This window comes from Miniopterus natalensis, chromosome 7 (assembly GCF_054644295.1).
Source record: "Miniopterus natalensis isolate mMinNat1 chromosome 7, mMinNat1.hap1, whole genome shotgun sequence".
NCBI lineage: Eukaryota > Metazoa > Chordata > Mammalia > Chiroptera > Miniopteridae > Miniopterus > Miniopterus natalensis.
The window spans coordinates 72421303-72444925 of NC_142087.1; the positions used below are offsets into that span (position 1 = coordinate 72421303).

At 41.7% G+C, this 23623-nt stretch overlaps 2 protein-coding genes across 2 annotated transcripts in view; both read left to right on the forward strand.

Annotated features, from left to right (window-relative positions):
• Positions 1–993: 993 nt before the first annotated feature.
• NANP (N-acetylneuraminic acid phosphatase) lies at positions 994–10349 on the forward strand. Its single transcript, XM_016219060.2, has 2 exons — positions 994–1107; positions 7452–10349. The coding sequence occupies exons 1-2, from the start codon at positions 1021–1023 to the stop codon at positions 8106–8108; spliced, it is 744 nt and encodes a 247-aa protein (XP_016074546.2). The 5' UTR covers positions 994–1020; the 3' UTR covers positions 8109–10349.
• An 11223-nt stretch (positions 10350–21572) lies between these two features.
• The window catches only part of NINL (ninein like), a 128191-nt gene continuing 126140 nt past the window's right edge, over positions 21573–23623 (forward strand). Inside the window, exon 1 of the mRNA XM_016219062.2 lies at positions 21573–23165. The gene's annotated coding sequence lies outside the window, so the exon portion shown is untranslated. The remainder of the gene's footprint in view (positions 23166–23623) is intronic.

Genomic DNA, 23623 nt, shown 5'->3' on the forward strand with positions numbered 1-23623 from the left:
AGATGTCACAGTAACAATCTTTTAAAGACCCCTCAACAGCACAACCACGCAAAGACCACGAAGCCCTCGTTATCTTGCTGCCCTTACACCATCTCTGTGTGCTGGAAATGTTCACGAGCCTGTACCCACCATTGTAAAAGCAGTATGTGTCTCTCCAGTTCGCTTTTTATCCAATCGCAGAGGTTTCCCCGCTTTGCTTTCCACCACCCCCTTGCTCTACCACCAATGATTTCATGGAACCATCCTTCCTCTACCCCTTTTATTCTAATGTATAGAGTAAGCTGCAAAACTGCTATTCTCCTGAGCATTTACTTCATCCATTCATATTTTGCTTCCCCACGATTGTCAATTTGGCTCAAATAAACTCATAAAAGTTCTCGACAGGTTTGAACATTTCTCATGCTCCTGTTACTGATGACCTTCCAGCAGCCACCACGGCTGCAGACTTAGGATACTAGTCAGTCTCTCTCTCTCTCTCCCCGTGACTTAAGGCCAAGGACCAGCGACATTTCAGAGCCGCAGCAGCTCCAGCAGCTCCCTGTGCAATAGCCCGCCTCCTGGCTGCCCTACCCGGAAAGCCAGCTGCTTCTCAGTCTCCTTCCTAGGCGCCCGCTGTCACAGGACCCCACCACCAGCACCTGCCGCCTCCGCCGCGAGTTAGAACCTCTTCCTCACGCCTGGACACCAACAGGAAAGAAGAGAGAAGCGCAAAGCAGGTACAAAGGAGGAAAACCAGCTTCTCGCCGCTGCGCAGACAACCACCCGCGTGCAGACGCAGCAATCAGCCTCCGGCGCACCCCGAAGACCCGGATTCCGGAGTGTCGCGGGATCTCGCTCATCTCCGCAACTTGCAGGAGTTGGGAGGTTGGGGGAGGGGGTGACATCCAAGGGTCAGGTGACCCTGACAACTCCGCCACGTGTTCCTCGCCAGTGGGCCTGCGGTGCGCGTGCGCGTGCGCCTGTGGTGCGCGTGCGCGTGCGCGGCGGCGGCGGGGAGCTGCAGCGTCCGCCGCTGTTAGGATGGGGCTGAGCGTGCGGGCCGTTTTCTTTGACCTGGACAACACGCTCGTCGACACTGCCGGGGCCAGCAGAAAAGGCATGTTGGAGGTAACTTCCCGCAGCCCTCCTCCGGGCGTTGTCAGCGCGTCCTACCCGGAACCGCGCGCTTTCCAGTCCCCTGGGTGTCCTCCCCGCTCCACTCACGCTGCGCTCGGGGTGGGTGATCCCGCAGGCACCCGGAAGCCCGGGCCTCTCGTACCTTGAGACTCCTGTGCGGGAAGCAACGGAAAGAAGGGCGGGAGGGCTGGGGAGGCCGCCCTCCCTCAAGCCTGGCACTTGGGTTGCCTGCCTGCCCTCCCGCAGGCTCTGGGAAGCTGGGTTCTTGAAATTCCTTCCAGCGCTTTGGGACCCAGAAAGATGTCATGAAAGCTGTCACTGTGGTAGAGTTGACCAAAACCATAGGAAGACTGTCGCACCACGCCAAGCCAGCAGGCTCTTTGCCAGGACAGGTTTGCATCAGCGCGGATGAGTGCTCGCAGCGGGCCCTGTGATTACCCTCGGGGGAGAGTGTCCCCCCACTGCGTGTTCTTCCGTGGATCTTTGAGGAGAACCAGGAAGTTACCCAACTATCAGTTGTGAGCCTGGACTTGATCGATTCCAGAGAATGTTCACTGCAGAAACTCCCTCTTGTCACCCTTAGTAGATTTCGGAAGTGAAACTCTAAAGCCCCAGCTACACAGGGCATTTCTTTCACCAGGCACTGCTCAGCAGTATTTTCTGTCTATACCCACAGATGCTGCATCAGACCTTTCCCATGTTCTTCAGGCAACCTAACCCACTCCTGCTTTCTTCCCTCTGCTTTCAGCTTTAAGGAGAACACCAAGGATTATCAGATGGGAAAAACCCACTTTCAAATCTAATCCTTCCAACCTCAAGTGTTCCTTCCTCTTCATGCTTCATTAGTTAGGTTTTCTTTCCCTGGATCTTCCTCCTCTTTCTTGGTGCATTACACCCCTGCATATGCAGCTCTGCCACATACTTAAAAAAAAAAAAAATGCTTCCCTTGTACTTTCTTTCTCCACAAGATGTTACCTGTCTCTCTTCACAGCCATGTTTTTCAAGAGAAATGTATACCTGTTAGCTCCATGTCTCTATCTCCTATTTATTCCTAACTCCATTACAATATAACTTCTGTGTTTGCCACTAGAATGAAATTGACTTAACAGGTCACTAGGTATCTTTCAAATTGACAGAACCAGTGGACATTTTAAGTCTGTCTTAATGACTAAGCCATTCCACACAATTGACTGTCCCTCCACTTTTCACACCCTTAACTTTGATTTTAGGAACACCAGCCTGTGCTATTTTCCAGCCTGTGCTATATTGCCTTCAGTATCTCTAGGTGCTCATGGTATCTATTTACCTGTATGTTCTTAGCAATTAGGCTAAATTATGCTGTAGGCCATGAATTCAGGCTTTAAATCAGGCGTTTGAGTTTAAATCATAGCTCTCCCAGTTCCTAGCTGAAAGCACCTAAACAAGTTATTTAACCACTCTAAGCCTCAAATCCTCATTATAAAATTTGAATGATATTAGTTCTCAATAACCCTATCAAGTAGGCTTAGTATAATGCAGGGGAAGTACATGGTGTCCAGCGTTCATTTGATGAATTGTACCACCTCCCATCCTGTCACCCACTTCACCTCCTGCACATCCTCCTGGCCCTTAACTTACAGTTGGATTAGTCTCGACAGTTGCAGTGGTCTTTTCCCATTACTTCCATGGTAAAATTTTTGAAACAATATTTGTTAGATTTTATTTCTCCCTGGTCTCTACACCCTCCCTTATACCAGCACTGTATTTTATTCAGATATTTCTTAGTACAGTTGTCAAAGGATATTATTTTTTGCAATTTAGATGCCTACAACTTAAACAGTGAGTTTCTTAAGAATGAACAAAATGTCAGTCTTCATTTGACACACAGTAAATGTTGAATGAACGCCGGATGGGTGAAAATCCAGGTCTCGCCCTGGCTGGTTTGGCTTAGTGGTTAGAGCATAGGCCTGAGGACCAAAGGGTCTTGGGTTCAATTCCTGGTTAAGGGCATGTACTTAGGTTGCAGGTTCCCCATCACAAGTTGGGGCACATACAGGAGGCAACCAGTTGATGTTTCTCTCTTCCCCCTCCCCTTCTTCCCATCCACTCTCTCTAGAAATCAATGGGGGAAAAATATCCTCGGGTGAGGATTTAAAAAATAAAAACCCAGGTCTCTCCACACTTGGTTGTCTTGCCACCTCCTTTGATCTGTATGCTTTGGACTATACAAGTATGCTTTATTACATACGAATATAGCGACACCTGTAAATGTTGTCCTCTTTGAAAGTAAGGCTCTGAATGCGTTATGGAAAGAGGATCGGGAGAAGGCCTAGCCATTGCCTTGGGCTTGGGGAGAAGGGGTCATACACTGACTGCATAGATAAGCTTTAATTTTTAATCTTCTGGGGAAGTTATTTCCACCTTCAGGCCAGTCTCAGTGTCACTGCTCAAGAGGAATCCAACAAAAGTTTAGGGTTTCTCAGCGAACAAAGCAGAAAAAGTTTCTGCATTTGAGTTTACTTTCTAGTGGGGATAACAGTAAACATAATACATCAGGTGTTTTTATAAGTGTGTTAGGCAAAGTGGAGAGGGTAACAAATCACAGTATTAAATAGATTGGTCAGATTAGGTCACGTTGAGTGGATGATGTTTAAGCAAAGACTTGAACTAAAAATAACAGGAGGACTGCATGACTTGTTAGGCTATATACAGCCAGTCATTTTGTGAGCATGTATTTTTAACTTAGTTTTATTTGGAATTCAGCCACTTCATATCTTAATCTTAGTGTTATAAAGTGTTTTGTGGTTCTACCCCTCAAAAAGTCTTCTTAAATCACAATTAGCTAAATGCTAGTACTGATGATATTAACTTTAATTCTGGGTCCACAGAACAGGAGGTAGAGAGAGTTTCCTTTTTCTATGTTACAAGATACAGCCTTAAATAGAGTTTTGAAGTTGGAGAAATTTGAGTTTATATTATGTCTACAAATTGTTTCCCCACCCCGACTATCTTAGGGCCTCCTTCTTTAAGCCTATAGGTAACAGGTGTTCTTAGTCTTCTTAGAATTTTTTTCAGGCCTGCCTTACTCCTTGCACAAAATGTCATCACACCTCCAAGTTAGAGATCTTTTTCTTTCAATCAAAACTCCCATTCTCTCAGTGCAAATGTAGGAGAGTTTGTACTAATAATAGCATGTGCTCATTCAACTTGGGGGTTATTTCTATTTTATCTAATATTATAATGTGAATGAATGATAAAGTTTTTCCCCAAAGGTTTTTTTCTTTTATTTAAATATTTTTATTGATTTTTAGAGAGAGAGAAAGGGACAGGGAGAGAGAGAGAAACATCGATATAAGAGTGCAACATCGATTGGGTGCCTCCTGCACGTCCCCCACCAAGAATTGAGCCCACAGCCTGGGCATGTGCCCTGACTGGGAGTTGAACCGGCAATCCTTTGGTGCACACAGGATGACGCTCAACCAAGTGAGCCACACTGGCCAGCGCCTAGAGATTTTAATATTATTAGAATGCTACTTGTTATGAATCTAATTAGTTGCTGTGTCACAAATGGGAACATTAATTCAGGGGATGTAATGGGAAGAAATTTTGCACCTTGAGAGCAGTATACTATGTCTTTAGAAGACATAGTAAGAAAGAGCTAATTCTGCTTTTTCAGTATCCCAATGAATTGCCAATTGCAGTAACAGCAAATTGGATTTTTATTGGGAGCGGTCTGTTTTTTAACTATAAGCCAGTTCCTATTTAAGATTGAGCACTGTGGAGTCCTAGAGGACTATTTCTTTTTATTGTGTAGCAGTGGGTTTATTAAAACTTTAGAATGACCTTCAATAATAATTCAGTTGACATTGTGATAAAAGATGGTGACATAGCCATAAAGGTTGAAACAGCTTGATTTGTTCACTGAAATTTAAGGCAAAATTTTTCAGTGTTTTGCCTTCACCTAAAATTCTTAGGGCTGGTATATTTTACTTGGACTAATAAAACTTCTATTGCATTTTCTGATGAGCACAAATAGCCTGAAAAGTACTTCCTTTTGCTGTAACTGATCCTTTTGGTGTAACTGATCCTTATACTCTGAAGGAAGAATGTGTCTGTTCGTCTCTTCCTTCTTTTCAGTGAATTGAGCGTCTGGTGTGAGTAGCATACACTAATCCCTGTAGAATTTAGGGCAGTACATTTTGTTTGACCTCTTTGCTTGAACAGCAGACAGTTTTTATTCCCAGCTATGTACATTGCACTCATCTTCAAAGATCCAAAATTGTCTTGGCATGGTTGCCTTTCCCCAGATGTCCCTAAGACGGACTTCAAGTGCAGGTAGTTTGTTTGGGAGGTGATCCCAGGAAGCACTGTAGGGGAGTGGTGGAGTAAGACAGGGAAGTGAAGGAGTCGAATACAGGTTATGTAAATGAGCAGGTTACTGTTGTGAACAGTTGGGGAACTCTTGAGATAGTATGCAGAACATACTGTACTTGTCCCTCCCAAGGGGCAAGAAAGCTGTAATATTTATTCACCGATTTCTGTTCCTCATTGGTTGAGGCCTGCTCCGAGGCAACACTGGCCCCAGACTATGTGCATGGGTGCCCCTGTGGCCAAATAAAGCCCTCAGGCAGAGAAGCCCTAGTACTCACAGTATGAAGCCATTGATCTGTATGGGAACAGTGTGTGTCAAGGTGATTTGAGTAGCATCTGCTATAGCCTGGGATTCAAGGCCCTTTACAGACTGATTCCAAACAGCCTCTAGTCCCATCTGTTAGCATCCTCCCTCACGTGACTTTCATGTTGGCTGAACTAAGCTTCTTGCCTTTCCCAGATTAAAAAATTCCAAGCTCTGTGTCTTTGTTCATGCTGTTCCTTCTCTTTAGAATGATTTTATCATTTTCTCATCCCTACCTTAAGGGCTTGGTAACTCTTTGGATTAAATATTACTTCCTCTGACAAGCCTTAACCCAACAATCCTGTGGAATGACTTGCTCCTTCCATTTGATTTCCACAGTTGACATTCGTAAGATTATCATGGCACTCAACCCAACATTTGTGGTGGTTGAATACCTGCTTAATTTCCCCACCAGATAATGTCATGAAGATAAGGGACCCAGTCTCCAAGTTCCTAATACAGAAGTGTAAAGGCAAGCATGTGGGGTTTGGAAGTAGGCAAGTGTGGGTTTAAATCCCAGTGCAGGTGAGTTACTTAACAATTCTGAACTTCTATTTCCTCATCTTATCTCTTGGAGAGTTAAAAAGGTAGAAATAATGTATGTAAGCATTGGGCATAATGCTTGCCACATTAGGGTCTTAGTAAATGTTAGAAGACAGGCCAAGTGAATAAGAACCTAATGTAATAAAAGCCAAGATAAAGAGCCATGGAAGCACGAGGTGTGCCTAATTCTCGATGAAATCAGAACCAAGGTAGCAGAGAGACTCAAAACTACTTGAAGCTTTTTTAATGTGGAAACCTAAGTTTGGGAGAAGCCTTTGATCATTACACTGCTGAAATCACAGTACATGCTTGATTCCATTAGAGCTATCTACACATTTTTAAAAGTACAGAATTGGATCCCATTTTATATGGTGGTCAGTTTAGGTCTTTAAAACATAAAATGGATCTAGATGAGAAAAGGTGAGATGAACTGGTGTTATTTCTGGGAAGAGTCTAAATAATAGTTGTTAGAAATTTAAAGTATTGTATTAAATATAAGCACAAGTTTCATTTTCATGTGTTTATGACCAGAATGAAAGGTAGTGAACTTAAACTGCTAAAAGAAAGATTTTTATTAGCTGTATATAAAGAATGTTTTTAGAATAGAAATTGGTAAAGAAAAAAAATTATATAATTATATATGTGTGTGTATATATATATAATATGAATGAGTTATCTAGAGAGTTGTCTTTACTCTGGCGTTCTTTAAAAATAAGACCAATTCCCACTGGAAATGGTGTGATAATAGATCTGCCTTAAGACAGGCCTATTGGAGTGGAGCCCTGGCTGGTGTCTCAGTTGGTTGGAGTGTCGTCCTGTGCACCTGGGTGAGGTTGTGGGTTCAGTTCCCGGTTGGGCACATGCCTAGGTTGCGGGCTAGATCCCCAGTCAGCGTTCATGCAGGGGGTGGCTGATGTTTCTCTCTCACATCAATGTTTCTCCCTCCCTCTCTCAAATCAATTAAGAACATATCTTCGGGTGAGGATTTAAAAATAATAATAATAAAGATATTATTGGGAGGAAAATACAGAGATGTGGAGATAGAATCTTTTTGCTCTGGGTGTAGAGGAGCACATCTTTTGTGGCATGATTATTAAAGACATAAAGTGTGTTAATGGAGTTGTTTTCCTTTATTTAGGTAATAAAGCTCTTACAATCAAAATACCATTACAAAGAAGAGGCCGAAATAATTTGTGACAAAGTTCAAGTTAAACTCAGCAAGGAATGTTTTCACCCTTCCAATACATGCATTACTGATCTAAGGACTTCACACTGGGAGGAAGCAATTCAGGAAGCAAAGGGTGGTGCAGCCAATAGGAAATTGGCTGAAGAATGTTATTTTCTGTGGAAATCTACACGTTTACAGAATATGACACTAGCAGAAGATGTCAAAGCCATGCTCACTGAACTTCGAAAGGAGGTCTGCCTACTTTTATTAACAAATGGAGACAGACAGACTCAGAGGGAGAAGATTGAGGCTTGTGCCTGTCAGTCCTATTTTGACGCTATTGTTGTAGGTGGAGAACAGAAAGAAGAGAAACCAGCACCTTCCATATTTTATTACTGCTGTGATCTCCTGGGAGTACAGCCTGGGGACTGTGTGATGGTTGGTGACACACTAGAAACCGATATACAAGGAGGACTCAATGCAGGGCTGAAAGCAACAGTCTGGATAAATAAAAATGGAATAGCGCCACAGAAGTCGTCACCCATGCCACATTATATAGTTTCTTCTGTGCTAGAATTACCTGCTCTCTTACAAAGTATGGACAGCAAAGTCAGTATGTCAGCTTAAAGCAAAAGGGCATGGTTATGTATTTTAAAGGATTTGAACTAAGAAAAGTTAAGGCATTCTATATAATATGACCCAGTTCTAAGAATAGTTTTACTTACAATTTAATAGCCAACCAACCATTGACTGGTATTTATATCTGGAAATCTAGAATAAATTAATACAAGTTTTAGTAGTGTGATTAAGAAAATTTGAATAAATATATTATTTGTTAATCTGTGACTTGAGGTTTTTAAAAGATTGTTTTATTCATCTTTTAGCATCTGGGACCCAAGGAGATACCAAGCAGGATAGCTTATATATAGGTACACAATTACAGGTTTTATGTACTGACTTAAAAATAAATATTTTTAAAAAATAGTTTAAAACAAATGTAATAGAGGTTTACCAGAGCAATTGGATCTGGTTAATATGAAATAAGTACTAGGTCACATGCAAATCAAGGCATTTCATAGGGAGATTATTTTGTATATTTTTGAAAATAGATATACCTTTTTTTTTTTTTTGCCTACTTAAATGTATACTTTCTTTTATGAACCTAATTTTTCTGCGTTACCTTTTTTGGGGGGCCTTCAATATTCCTATGGTATGAGTATGACCAATAGATTCCTCCTGTAAAAGCTGTTAAATCAGCATGTGGTGCTCCTTTTCCTTGACATTATCACATCTTTCCAGAGCTAGCTTGTAGTTTCCTGTTAGTCTTTGCCTCTTACGGAAGTATTTTTACTATCTTTTCCCAGACACACAATGGAGTTGAGGAGACTAGACTGTCTTGCTAAAGATAAGTGCAGGCCACAAAAAAGTCATTTCCTTTTGTGGATACATCAGAGGGAATTTTCTTGGTGCAGCCTAACCAGGCGCCTTCACCCCCGCCCCCATCTGTTCTCTACTGTGAATAGTTTACCCATGTGATGAAAACTAATAGAAAATTACGTTTTGCTATGAATCATTTTCAGGGTGCCATTTTAATATTTGGCTCTTCTTGATGTCACCATCTGCCTTAAGTCTCCTGTTTTTCAGATTTTGGGAAATATATGATTGTTTCACAAATTTCTATATCCAATTCAGGGTTCACTTTGAGCTTACTAATTAATACCTCCATTGCAAAGCATCTTGCAACTAGAAAAACTTCCCTAGATAGTCTCACAATTTCACCAACTTAGAGTAAAATGGTTAATTAAGGAAACAAGAAATAGTGACAGGTTGTTTTTTGGTAGGCTTTTTTAACTTTTCTATCAAAATCTAGTAACGTAAGATATGAGACTCTGTTAGGATTACTTAGACTCTAGATTAGACCTCTCTATGAACCTTTCTTTAGCCAATTATTTCTTGTCTACTACAGAACTGCCTGCCACTGTGCAAAAGCCCTATTGTGTTTACTTCTCTTGATTTTTAAAAATGTGACTGTGCCATTGATTGTCCCAGGTGCTGTTGCTATAAAGCTGAACAATTGTTGCCCTGGACGGTGTGGCTCAGTTGTTTGGAGCATCAATCCTTAGGAAAGGTTATGGGCTGCAGATTCCATCCTCGGGCTGGGTATAGGAGGCAAACAATTGCTGTTTCTCACATTGATGTTTCTCTCTCTCTCTCTCTCTCCCATCCCACTCCCCTCTCTTCCTTCTCTCTCTAAAATCAATAAAAACATATCCTCAGGTGAGAATTAAAATAAAAAATTAAGATAAACTTTTAAATAAAGCTGAACATTTGTGAACAAAGTACATTTTTGTGTAGTTCCAGGTATGGTGCCCATGTGACCTCAATTATATTTTAGCTATTTAAAAATTGTTACATTTGAGGATCTTGACAGAAAAATAACTATGTGCACAATTTCTCTAATAGATGATATGTGATACTGAGGGTTTGTCCTTTTAGCTACTTCACAGATGTAGGCAGCATCACATTCATTATGCTAACTGGAAAAAAGGTTAATCACTCATAGATCACAGTGGCAGAGCTCAACAAGATAGCTTCTAAGATGTTAAGTGAGCAATTCAACAAAAGTGATCTGGGGATAGAAATGGAACTAATTGAGTTTCCTTGTCTTCACGGTTTGTATTTTATACAGTGCAGTAATGCAATATTACTTTCCATTTATACCCGTCCTTAGGGAAGGCCTTTGTGGCTTTCTACCTTCTGAGTGAAATGTTACAGAAGATACTAAGAAATCTTGGAATATGCCTATGATTTTATGAATGTTTTTGTTTTAGGATGATATTCCTTAAAATTAAAAATGATGTAAGAGTAGTGTCCTGTCATCTTAATTTTTTTCAGAGTTGCCGCATAATGGTATGCTCATATAAAGCCATAAATTCTCAGTTGCCCAGAGGCCCTCCCAAACACTCTAGAGGGGAACACCAAGAGTTAGAGAGGAAGATGTAAGTGGAGGCTGCACCTGGAATGCTGACCCAAGGATGGGGTCTGGGTTCCATGTCATTCACCATGAAAGGTGCCTGAACATCTTAGGTCTGGTAGTGTTTAGAACCCAAAAGTACTGTAGAAAAGACATAGCTTTACAGTAACAGAGGTACTTTCTTTCAAACTTATTTGCAGCCCACAATAAGAAACATTCTCCATCACAACCCATTGAACATTTATTTATAATGAACGTATTTGTTTATATATTAATATGTGTATATCAAATAGTTTTATATAGTTAACTGAAGCAAGTTTCATAAAACTACTTCCTTACTATATGTGATGCTCATCTTGTTCCATTCCACCCTCTTTTTAAATTAGAGTATATTTTATTTTTTCTTTCAAGATTTAACTATTGTTACAATATGGGTCCTACCGAGCAGGGCCTTATAAACCGAAATATGTGGTCCCAAGATACCACAATGGAGAAACCAAGAGGTCATGATTGCAGAAGAGGCCACTGTAACTGAAGGACGTGACCCAGGGGAGGTGGCCAGGCTGCTGCAGACACGATCAGGGCAAGCGGGGCCGGGGTCATCAGATCACTGGGTGAGGGAGAGGACAGCTCCCTTCACTCCTGCTTCCTGTAGCTCTCCAGGAGAGACTAGACCCAGCTTTGGCAGGAGGATACACAGGAAGCAGGAGGTGAGCCCAGTGCCCATGCCCATGGCCCCAGGCTGCTGCAGCGGAGGCTTGGGATGGATCTGGGGGCGGGGCACCTACAGCCACCGACCAGGCGGGTCAGGCCCCTCAGCAGCAGGGGCGTCAGCGCACGGAACCTACTGTAGGCTGCCCGTTGGAGCCCAAGGTCTGGAAGTCAAAATGGCCTATTTTATTCATTTTCAAACAAGAACTATTTACCGTACACAAACTGAAAGAAAAAAAAAAAGTGACTGGCAGTTTTTCATCATAACAGGGACGCACGTCCCGGTTAGCAGCTTCCTGCGCTCCTGCTATACAGGCGTATCTGAGGTGCCGGGGCCCAGTTACAGACCAGCATCATAACGCAAATCTCAGCAAAGTGAACCACGATTCCGCTTTCCCAGTGCATAGGAAAGGTGTGTTTACACTATACTGTAGTCTATTAAGTGTCCAAAAAAGTGCTGTACATACTTTAATTAAATTTTTTTTTTTTAGTAAAAATGCTGACCATTATCTGAGTCTTCAGCAAGTTACCTTTTTGCTGGTGATGGGTGTTGCCTTATTGTCGATGGCTGCCAACTGATTGGGATATTGGTTGCTGAAGGTTGGGGTGGCTGTGGCAATTTATTAAAAATAATAACAATGGAGTGTGCCTCATCAATTGACTTTTCACAAATGACTTCTCTGTAGCAGGCAATGCTGTTTGATAGCGTTTTACCCACAGTAAAAGGTGTTTCAAAATTGGAGTTTCTCTTTCCTCTCAAATGCTGCAGCTGATTTCTCAAGTTTATGTAACATTCTAAATCTCTTGTCATTTCACAAGCTTCATGGCATCTTTACCAGAAGATTCTGTGTCAAGAAATTTTTTGTTGTTTTGTTTTGCTCATCCATAGGAAGCAACTCCTCTTTCATTAAAGTTTGATCACGAGTCCAGCAATTCAGTCACATCTTCAGGCTCCACTTCTAATTATTGTTCTCCTGCTATTTCCATCACATCTGCAGTTACTTCCTCCACTGGAGGCTTAAAAACCTCAAAGTCATCCATGAGGATTAGCATCAACTTCTTCCAAATTCCCATTAATGTTGATATATTGACCTCTTCCAGTGAGTAATGGCACCTAGAATGGTGAATCCTTTTCAGAAGGTTTTCAATTTACTTTGCCCAGATCCATCAGGAGAATCACTATCTATGGCAGCTACAGCCTTACAAAATGGATTTCTTTTTTTTCTTTTTTTAAATATATCTTTATTGATTTCAGAGAGAGGAAAGGAGAGGGAGAGACAGACAGACAGAAACATCAATGATGAGAGAGAGTCATTGATCGGCTGCAGCCCGCAACCCTGGCATGTGCCCTGACTGGGAATTGAACTCCGATCGCCTGGATCCTAGGTCGACATTCAACCGCTGAGCCTCGCCCGGCTGGGCCAAAATGGATTTAATAAGACTTGCAAGTTGAAATTACTCCTTGATCCATGGGCTGCAGAATGACTGTTGTTGGTAGGCATTAAAACGATATCGATCTCATTGTATATCAGAGCTCTTGGGTAACCACAGGTATTGTCAATAAACAGCAATATTTTGAAAGGAATCTTTTTCTAAGCAGTAGGTCTCAATTGTGGGCTTAAAATGTTTAGTAAACCATGTTGTAGACAATGTGCTATCATCCAGGTTTTATTCCATTTACAGAACACTAGCAGAGTAGATTTAGCAAAATTCTTAAGGGCCCTAGGATTTTTGGAATGGTAAATGAGCATTGCCTTCAACTTAGAGTCATCAGCTGTATTAGCCCTTAACAAGAGAGTCAGCCTGTCCTTTGACACTTTGAAGCCAGGCATTGACTTTGCCTCCCTAGCTGTGCAAGTCCTAGATGACACTTTTTTCCAATATAAAGCTGTTTCATCTACATTGAAGACATGTTTTTTGGTGTAACCACCTTTGCTAATTCCTTTAGCTAGATTGAATAACATGCTGCAGCTTTTTCATCAGCCTTTGCTTCTTCACCTTGCACTTTTATATTATGGAAAAAGCTTGCTTCCTTAAACTTGATGAACCAACCTCTGCTAGCTTCAAACTGTTTTGTGTGGAATGTTATTGCTCAAAAATTTTTTTTAAAGTTTTTGAAGAATTTGCAGAATCCACTATTTCTTGCAAGTTGCTCCAATCTGTTTATTTGTATCTATTTGTTTATAGTAGAGGCTTTCCTTAAATGCCCAATAACCAATTAAAATGATGTCATACACAAAAGAACCTAGCACAAAATTAGTAACTGTGGTTATTCAGGCCAAAACCTTGGAATCACCCTTGACTTCTCTCTCTCACATAACCCACTTCCAATCTGGAAGCACATCCTTTCTGCTGGAACCCCTCAAACACCATACATCCTGAATCAGAGCACTTCCCAACACCTCCACCCTGGTCCAAGTAACCCTCACTCTTAGCCTAATTACTGCCATTATTTCTTTTTTAAAAACACTAACAACAAATTTATTTAATTGAGGTAATATTGGTTAATAACATAAATTTTAGGTATACAATATTAAAATTTGATATCTGTATACCTTATTGTACGTTCACCACCAAAAGTCTGTAATTTCCACCCATTTGACCCCTTTTACCCATTTCAGCCACCTCCCATCTCCTTCCCCTCTGGTGACCACTATTCTGTTGTCTGTATGTATGAGTTTTGTTTGCTTGTTTTCTTAGTTCATTTGTTACTTTTGTTTTTTCCCCCCTCATGAGTGAAATCATATGGTTTTTGTGCTTTTCTGACTTATCTTACTTAATACCCTCAATATCTATCCATATTGTCACAAATAGCAATATTGCATCTTTTCATAGCTAAGTAATATTCCATTATTTATATGTACCATATCTTTTTCATTTACCCATCAATGAATACTTAGGTTGTTTCCATATCTTAGCTATTACAAATAATGCAACAATGAACATATGGGAAGATATATCTTTTCAAGTTAGTGTTTTCACGTACTTTAAATAAATACCTAGAAAAAGAATTGCTGGATCATGTGGTAGTCCTAGTCTTAATTTTTTTGAGGAAACTCCATACCGTTTTCCATTGTGGCTGTACCAGTTTACACTCCTGTCAGCAGTGTATGAGGCCTCCCTTTCTCCACATTCTCTTTCATTATTTCTTGTCTTTTGATAATGACCAATCTAACAATTGTGAGGTGATATCTTATTGTGCTTTTGATTTGCTTTTCCCTGATCATTAATGATGTTGAGCATCTTTTTACGTACCTGTTGGCTACTTGTATATCTTGCAAAAATGTCTATTCAGATCCTCTGACCAGTTTTTAATCGTGTTGTTTGCTTTTTCATTGTAGAGTTGTATGAGCTCTTTATATATTTTGGATATTAACTTCTTATTGGAAGTATCATTTGCAAGTATCTTCTCCCATTCAGGTGGTTGCCTTTTTGTTTTCTTGATGGTTTCTTTTGCTGTGCAGAAGCTTTTTAGTTTAATGTAGCCCCATTTGCTTATTTTTGTTTTTGCTTCCCTTGCATTTTGAGTCAAATTCACAAAAACATCAATGAGACCAAAGTCTAGAAGCTTAGTGCCTATGGTTTCTTCTGTGTATTTTATTTTTTCAGGTCTTACATTCAAGTCTTTAATCCATTTTGAGTTAATTTTTTTGTATATGGTATAAGATAGTGGTCTAGTTTTATTCTGTTGTAAGTAGCATTCTAGTTTTCCCAGCACCACTTATTGAAGAGACTTTTCTTTTTCAATTATTATGTTCTTGCCTTTTTTGTCATAAATTAGTTGTCCATATGTCTGTGAGTTTAGTTCTGGGTTCTCAATTCTGTTCCATTGGTTTGTGTGTCTGTTTCTCTGCCAATACCATACTGTTTTGATTACTTTGGAGTATAGTTTGAAATTTGGGAGTATGATGCTTCTGGCTTTGCTCTTTTTGTCTCAGAATCTCTTTGGCTATTTGGAATCCTTTGTGGTACCTTACAAATTTTAGGAATGTTTATTCTACTTCTGTGAAAAATGTCATTGTCCTTTAGGCATGCCATTAATTCTTAATGGTCTCCTTCTGCCTTTGCCTTCTCTCTCCTACTGTCAGCAGATGGTTGTTGGTGCCAACGCAGCGCCAATAGGAATCCCCAATTTGGAATGTGGTGAAGAAAATTTTTTTCAGTGCAAACAGCTCAATTGTGATACAGCACAGTTAAAAGAACAGCACAGTTGTGGAACAGCACTGTAGTGTATCAGCCCTGGCGCAAGGCCCCCCCCCCCCCACTAGACAGCTCTGCCACCTTCTCTCTATGCTAGCCTGCTCCACTGGGCACTGCTCTGCTACGCCTGCTCTTCCAGCCATCTCCAGCTGAGATGTGTCCCCTCCAACTGGACAGTCTTCAATCTCTGGTGAAAAGAGAAAGTGCACTCTCCTTGCCAGAGGGAGAGATGCCTTACATAAAGATAAGTCCCTACTCTTGGTCTCTGATTGTTCTATCCTCAAGCAAATGAGGACTCTAAATCCTCTTGCTTAGATTGGTCCAGAAAACACTGTTCTGATTGGTTAGAATGGAGCACCTCTGATTGTTTGGTGAAGATGGTATTGGGGATATAGCCACACACCTGGGACTAGACAGGGAAAGTTTCAGTCCTATTGGTTGAAATACAGTTCCAGGAACTCCTTTATAAGGGTTGGCTCTGATGGCAGGAACCCAGTGCAGTTAGGCCAGTTCAGTGCAGGAGGCAAGCAGCTAGGTGTAGGAGGCAGGCAGCGTAGTGCAGGCTTCTCGCTTGCCAGAGACCCCGTTTAGAAACAGCTGTTAGGCTCTGCTTTTTAATTTGAGCCAAGTTAGCCACCAGGTATCCTTATTAGTAGGTATCTTCATTCTCATGCTGGACGCTGCTCATGCTCACACAGGGCCAGAGTGATTTTGTTATGTCAGACCACACTTCCCTTTGCTAAATACCCTCGGGTAGAAACCATGCCTTTACAGGGGGCAGCAAGGCTCTGCATACCTCTCAGTCCATCTCTAATTTCTCTCTCACCTCACACACCTTACTTTCCTATGCTCACTCTTCCCATCACACTGCAACACACTGGGTATCCTCTAGCCTCAGGGCCTCAGCAAACTGCTCCCACAGATGTCGGCCTCTTTCCCTCACTTCCTTTTGGCCTTCACTTAAAATGTCACCTCCTCGCTGACCTTCCCTGGCCGACCTCCTGTATTCTCTGTCTCTGTCTCTCAGGTTGCTCCACCTTAGCATTTGTAACTATCTAACATTTTTTAATATAAGTTTTTAAATTGTTTTCCAGCTATAAATTCCAAAGGGACGGGGATATTTTGTCGCCCCTGCACCCCAAACCCCCCATTGTGACTGCTGTATTCAGTCCCTGGGACAATTCCTGGCACTAGTGGATACTTAATAAATATTTGTTGATTGTATAAATGACAGAAAGAGAGTAACCAGAAGTTTTATGTCTCCCGACTTCCACAACTACAAATTTGGGGTATTACCATTACCTAGCCGGCCTCCTCCGGTTGTTTCCAGAAGAGGATGCTAGACCAAGAAAGAAACCCCACAGAGGCCACATGGCGCACAGGGACCAGCGAGGTCAGCGAGGGGCTCAGGCCCTGAGGCTTACCCTTTCCAGAACTACCCCGGAGGCTGTGGAGGAGCCTTGGTCCGCATTGGCAGCACCCCCGCCCCCACTGCCCACCCAGCCCCCTGGGGCTAAGCGCCCCGCCCCTTCCGCCCCGCCCACTTCCGGTCCCGCCCGCCGCCGAGCCCACTCCCCGCTCCGCCCCCCTCCGGGTTTGGCCCGCGGGCCGCGGCTCCGAGCGGACAAGGGGCAGCGCCTGGTGGCCCGGAGAAGCCCAGGACCTGGACCTTCTGACACAAAGAGCGGCGGCCGGACGTGAAGTGGGAGTCGCGGACCTGCTCAGTGCCCTTGGGCCGCGTCCCGGTGACCCGCGCGCCGGCGGAGACGGGAGCCGTCCCGCTGCCCAGGTGAGCGGGGGCGGGCCGGGCCTGCGGGCTGCACGTGCGGGCGCGGACCCGCGGCGGCGCGCTCCTCCCGTGGGGCAGCCGAGCCGGCGGTGAGCAGGTGGGACGCCAGTGTGGGTGCCCGCGACTCCGGGCGCAGCGGAGAGGGGGTGAAAACCTGCGGTACCCCCGCCCCTTGCCCCGCACCTCGGCGCTCGGGGGCTGTCTTCCGCTCGCCTCGGGTGTAGGGGCTACCGGTTCGGTAAATGTGGCGGGTCTTTTTCCGTCCCCCTGGAGGGCTAGGGGTGAGGTCACTTTACAGTAACGCATCCTAAGGAGGCCGGCCGATGACCCACCCTTTAAAAACCAGGTCCGACAGTGCAGCCGTTTCTCAAGTGTCGGTGCCCCTTCGAGCAGAGTTGGCAGTGTTGCGCCTCCTTTGCTGAAGTGGACGTTCACCTCCCGGTGTGCGATCCGGGATGGGGCGAAGCCAGTGGTTTCATTGGGAACGTGGAAGTTAGACGGTTGGGGAGAGCCGTGGCCTAGGTGGGTCACTGCAGCTTCTTTGCTCCCCAGATGCGTTGCTGCCGGTGACCGGGTGCCTTCTTTGCCGACCGTACCCCTGCCAAACTCCTTCAGGCTTCCTCTGTCACCTGCAAATCGTGAGGGTGCCATTCCTCAGACAAGCTAAATTATTCGGCAGGATCACCTCCTGTAAATAGGATTGCATTCCACTATAGGGCAACTTGTTAGGATATAACTGTTTTCTTATGTTGTATTAGGAATTTGCTCTTGAAAAAATTACTTGAAATAAGATTCCACTCTGTGCGGCGTGTTTCATCTATTGTACTAGTTGTTTGGTAGAATCGCACCTTTCCTCATCACAAAGGCCATGTAGGAGTGTTTTCAATCTCTTTGGAAGTTTCACTCTGATAAATCTGCCCTGGTGCGTTGTTAGGAACTCCCTGTAGGTCTGTGTGTTTGCACAGGATGGAAGTCCAGGAGACTTAGGCCAAGCTATGAGGGGTGTGGTGGGGGGAGGCACTATGAAGGTGGCTGGCTTGGAGAAGGCTCAGGGTCCCACCATCTACAGTTAATACGAGGGAGGGATTATGAGTGATGGTAGTTGATAGTTACTTTTTTCTTAGAGGCCTTTGCTGTGGTTTTCAGCATTGGACTTTGAATACTTTTAAAAGAAGAAGATTAAAAAAAAATAATGATAGTTAAAACTGGGCTATGAAACAGAACACTATCAGCAGCTTTGTGCAAGAGTATGTGTATATGAAAAGAGAAATGCTAAGGCAGATAGAGAAACAGGCTATTACCATTGTGCCCCTGCTGTTTGATTTACAAATCGTCTAGTGGTTTAAACTATTACAAATTTAACGTCCAAATTGGCAAATCAAAGCTGGATGCATGTGTTTAAGTATAGTTCATATTCAGTGCAAATTAGAGGATAATTATTTTTGCAGAATGAGAAAATAACCTTTTCCAAAGACCTAGAACTTCAGATAAAATTAGAAAGAGAACACTTTAGAGAGGAAAAGTTAGGGTTTAAAATTTTTTTTAGATGAGGAGTTTATATAAACTTTGATGGAATACTCTTTTCCCTAAGTCATATCCCTCAGAGGTGGTGAGCTGACACTGCCGTTTGCTAACAGCATTTTGTAAATCCCTTGGTGTTAGTGCATCCTTTGTTCTGAGTCCTCAAGAATGCTTGGTGGTGGACAATAGAGTAACAATAGAGTTGCAAAGTATACTAACCTTAAGTATTCAAGGTGTTCAGATCCTGATCTTTTATGGTGATTGACTTTAGATGCTAGTTGGTGGATGGTTCTTTATTTTTCCTTTGAAGATGAAACATGCGACATTTGAGACTTGGGGCATATGAAAGGTCCCTCTAATCAAATTCTTTCTACTTTGGACACTTTGGGTTTTGCTATAAACAGGTGGTTGATCGATATCTTCCTTCCCTGGCTCAAGAAAGGTCTAGAAAAAGGAGCCCAAACATAGTGTCCTGTCTTCACTTCTGACTAGAGGGAATGGCGCCCTCCGCCCTGGAAGGGCATTTCTAGAGCTATGACCTTTTTGCTCTCCAAGTCCATGGGTGGTTTTGTAAAGGTTGAATGGCAGTGGCCATAACTGGACTCTAGATTTGATTTTAGCTTAGTTCTTGGTTTCAAGTACAAATTAGGAATTCAGGCTCAAAGCCAGAGAGTTTGTTAATCACAAGCAAGAGGCCAAAACTTTGGGTCAGGCTACCTGGAGCTATTTGGAAGGTGGTGATAGCAGGTTTTGCTTCCCCATCCTTGGGATCAGCTTGAGTGTCCTGGTGAGAGTTCCCCACCAAAGGATTCTGACTGTTGTCTGAACCATGCGACAGAGATGTCGTATGGAACGCGTTACCTATTTTTATTCTCTTTTCACAAAAGTTGGAGCATGCCTCTGGTGCTGCCTGGTTGCACTATTTTTGTGTCTCTCAATTCTAGACTGTCCTTCTCTAGACTTTAAGGGATAACATGATTTCTAGTTACTCAGTCTGATTCAGTTTAAATCATTTGTCTGTCAAATAAACCAAAGTCTTCCAGGTAATTCTGATGCACTCAAATTTGAGAAACTTTGGCATATACCAGTTTTTGTGTGTTGACTGTTATTTTACATTTCATTAGGCGAAACTGACAAATCTTTTTGTGTTATGAGAAATACTCTTTTAATTAAGTTAGCTTATTGGGATTTGCTTCATTTACAAAGTTAAGATTTTGATGTATTGGAGTTTCTCAAAGTGGTCATCATTTATTGTTATTATTAAAGATCTGAAAGGAAATCTTTCTCCACAATTTCTAGATTATCAAGGTTCCAGTAAATAATTTTACATTTCTGAATGTCCATCAGTTAGTATGTTTTTAGTTTCCAGTGATTGAATACCTAGGCTCAGATTAAACAAATAGAGAGGTCCTGGAAGGAGAAACCAGGGCTTCGGGATGGACTGTTCTCTTGACTGAAACCAACCTTTGGGGGCCCAAGTTGCTCCTCTTCTGCATAGTGTCACATTGATGGTGGCTGTCTCGTTCACATGTGGAGCGAGAGGGAGGTTTGGATTTCATAGCTCTCCCTTTTAAAAAAAATTATTTTTCAATTATATTTGATATGCAATATCATATTAGTTTCAGGTGTACAGTATAGCGATTAAGTAATTATATGACTTATGAAGTGATCTCCTCAATAAGCCTAGTACCCATCTGACACTAGATAGCTATTGCAATATTATTGACTATATTCCTTATGCTGTACTTTACTCCCCATGACTATTTTTTTTTAGAACCTGAAGTTTTATTTATTATTTATTTATTAATCCTCACCTGAGGATATTTTTTCCATTGCCTTTTCATAGAGAGAGACACACACACACACATCGAGTGGTTGCCCCCTGCTCATGCCCGTACTGGGGCGGAGCCTGCAACTGAGGTATGTGCCCTTGGCTGAAATCGAACCCTGAACCCTATGTCCGAGGGCCGACGCTCTAACCATTGAGCCAAACTGGCTAGGGCCCCATGACTGTTTTTATAAGTGGCAGTTTGTACTCCTTGATCCCTTTCACCTTTTTCAGCCATTCTCTCAGTCCCCCATCCATCTGGTGGCCATCAGCTTGTTCTCTGTACCTATAAGTTTGTTTTTGTTTTGATCATTTATTTTGTTTTTCAGATTCCTTATATAAGTGAAATGATACGGTATTTGTCTTTCTCTGTCTTATTTTACTTAGCATAATACCCTCTAGGTCTGTCCATATTGTTGCAAATGGTAAAATATCATTCTTTTTTGGCTAATATTCCATTGTATGTGTGTCCCACATCATCTTTATTGATTTGTCTATCGATGGGTACTTAGGTTGCTTCCATAGCTAGGCTATTGCAAATAATGCTTCATTGAACACAGGGGTGCATATATCATTTGAATTGGTGTTTTGGTTTCTTCAGAAAAACACCCAGAAGTGGAATTCCTGGATCATATGGCAGTTCTCCTTTTAATTTTTTGGGAACCTCCATATTGTTTCTGCATGATGGTACTTTTTTCTATATATCCTCACAACACTTTTTGTTCATTGATTTATTGATGATAGCCATTATGACAGGTGTGAGGTAATAGCTCGTTGTGGTTTTAATTTGCATTTCTCTGATAATTAGCGACATTGAGCATCTTTTGTGTTGGCCATCTGTATGTTCTCTTTGGAAGTGTCTGTTCAGGTCCTCTGCCCATTTTGTAATTGAATTATTTGTTTTTTGTTGTTAAGGTGTATGTGTTTTGTTTTGTTTTAAATATGTCTTTATTGATTTCAGAGAGGGAAAGGGAGAGGGGGAGAGAGAGATAGAAACATCAATGATGAGAGAGTTATTGATTGGCTGTGATTTCAGAGAGGGGAAGGGAGAGGGGGAGAGAGAGATAGAAACATCAATGATAAGAGAGTTATTGATTGGCTGCTTCCTGAACATTCTCTACTGGGGTTTGAGCCCACAACCTGGGCATGTGCCCTGACCAGGAATCGAACCTCGATCTGGATCATAGGTTGGTGCTCAACTGCTGAGCCACGCTGGCTCGGCAAGAGATGTGAGTTCTTTATAAATTTTGGATATTATCCCCTTAGCGAATATCTTCTCCCATTCAGTAGGTTTCCTTTTTATTTTGCTGTGTAAAAACATTTTAGTTTGATGTACTTCCATTTGTTTATTTTTTCCTGTTTCCCTTGCCGAAGGAGACATATCCAAAAAATACTACAAAGAGTGATGTCAAAAGTTTGCTGCTTATGTTTTCTTCTAGGAGTTTTATGGTTTCAGGTGTTACATTTAAGTCTTTTATTCATTTTGAGTTTATTTTTGTATATGGAGTGGTCTAGTATCATCATTTTGCATTTTTCCCAGTACCTTTTATTGAAGAGGCTGTCTTCATCCCATTGTGTATTCTTGCCTCCTTTGTCATAGATGAATTGTGTATATAGGCATGGGTTTATTTCTAGGCTCTGTTCTGTTCCATTGATCTATATGTCTGTTTTTATGCCAGTACCATACTATTTTAATTACTGTAGCCTTATAGCATAATTTGATATAAGATAATATGATAACTCTAACTTTGTTCTTTTTTCTCAAGATTGCTTTTGCTATTCTGGATCTTTTGTGGATCCATATAAATTTTAGGATTATTTGTTCTAGGCCTGTGAAATATACCCTGGGTATTTTGATAGGGGGTTTTGCATTGAATCTGTAGGTTGCTTTGGGTAATGTGGATATTCTAATCATGTTAATTCTTCCTTTCCATGGGCATGGAATATTCATGTATTTGTATCTTCTTCAGTTTCTTTCTTCAATGTCTTAAAGTTTTTTGAGTCCAGGCTTTTTACCTTCTTGGTTAAATTTATTCCTTGGTATTTTATTCTTTTTCGTGCAGTTGTAAATGGGATTGTTTTCTTAATAACTCTTTCTGATAGTCTGTTATTGGTATATAAAAATGAAACCAATTTCTGAATATTAATTTGGTGTCATGCAACTTTATTGAATTCATTAATTAATTTTGGTGTGTGTTTTTTTGGTGCAGTATTTAGGGTTTTCTATATATGGTATCATGTTATCTGCAAATAATGACAGTTTTACTTCTTTCTTTCAAATTTTCATGACTTTGATTTTTTATCTGATTGCAGTGGCTTTGACTTCCAATACTATGTTGAATAAAATTGGTGAAAGTGGAATTCTGGTCTTGTTTCTTATCTTAAGGAAAACATTTATAGCTTTTCACTGTTGAGTATGATGTTAGCTGTGTGTTTGCCATATATGACCCTTATAATGTTGAGGTATGTTCCCTCTACTCCCACTTTGCTGAGAGTTTTTATCATAAATGGATGTTGGATTTTGTCAAATGCTTTTACTACATCTATTGATATGGACATATGACTTTTATCTTTCATTTTGTTTATGTGGTATATCAAATTACTTGATTTGCAGATATTGAATCAACCTTGCATCCCAGGAATAAATCCCACTTGATCATGGTAGGTGATCTTTTTAATGTATTGCTGAATTTGCTTTGCTAATACAGTCGAACTTCAGTTCTTGAACATCTCCCATCTCCAACAGTTTGGTTCTTGACCAAGTTGTTAAGGAAAAAATGTCTTGGTTGTCAAACAAAACTTGGATTCTCAACCCAGCAACCTTTCACGCTATACCTGTATGATTAGTTATGTGTCTCTCAGGCGACAAACAAAGAAGAGAAAGCACAAGTATGAGTGAGTTTACTGGTTTTGTTGTTTGTTTGTTTGTTTTTATTTTAAATATATCTTTATTGATTTCAGAGAGAGGAAAGGAGAGGGAGAGAGAGAGATAGAAACATCAATGATGAGAGAGTCATTGATTGGCTGCAGCTTGCAACCCAAACATGTGCCCTGACCAGGAATCGAACCCTGATCTCCTGGATCCTAGGTCGACACTCAACCGCTGAGCCACGCCCGGC

Bases quoted from the DNA above. Each gene is read 5' to 3' on its own strand.
- NANP (XM_016219060.2), top strand. From the start codon at position 1,021: ATGGGGCTGAGCGTGCGGGCCGTTTTCTTTGACCTGGACAACACGCTC. The intron at 1,108-7,451 runs GTAACTTCCCGC...TCCTTTATTTAG, and splicing joins GCAGAAAAGGCATGTTGGAG to GTAATAAAGCTCTTACAATC.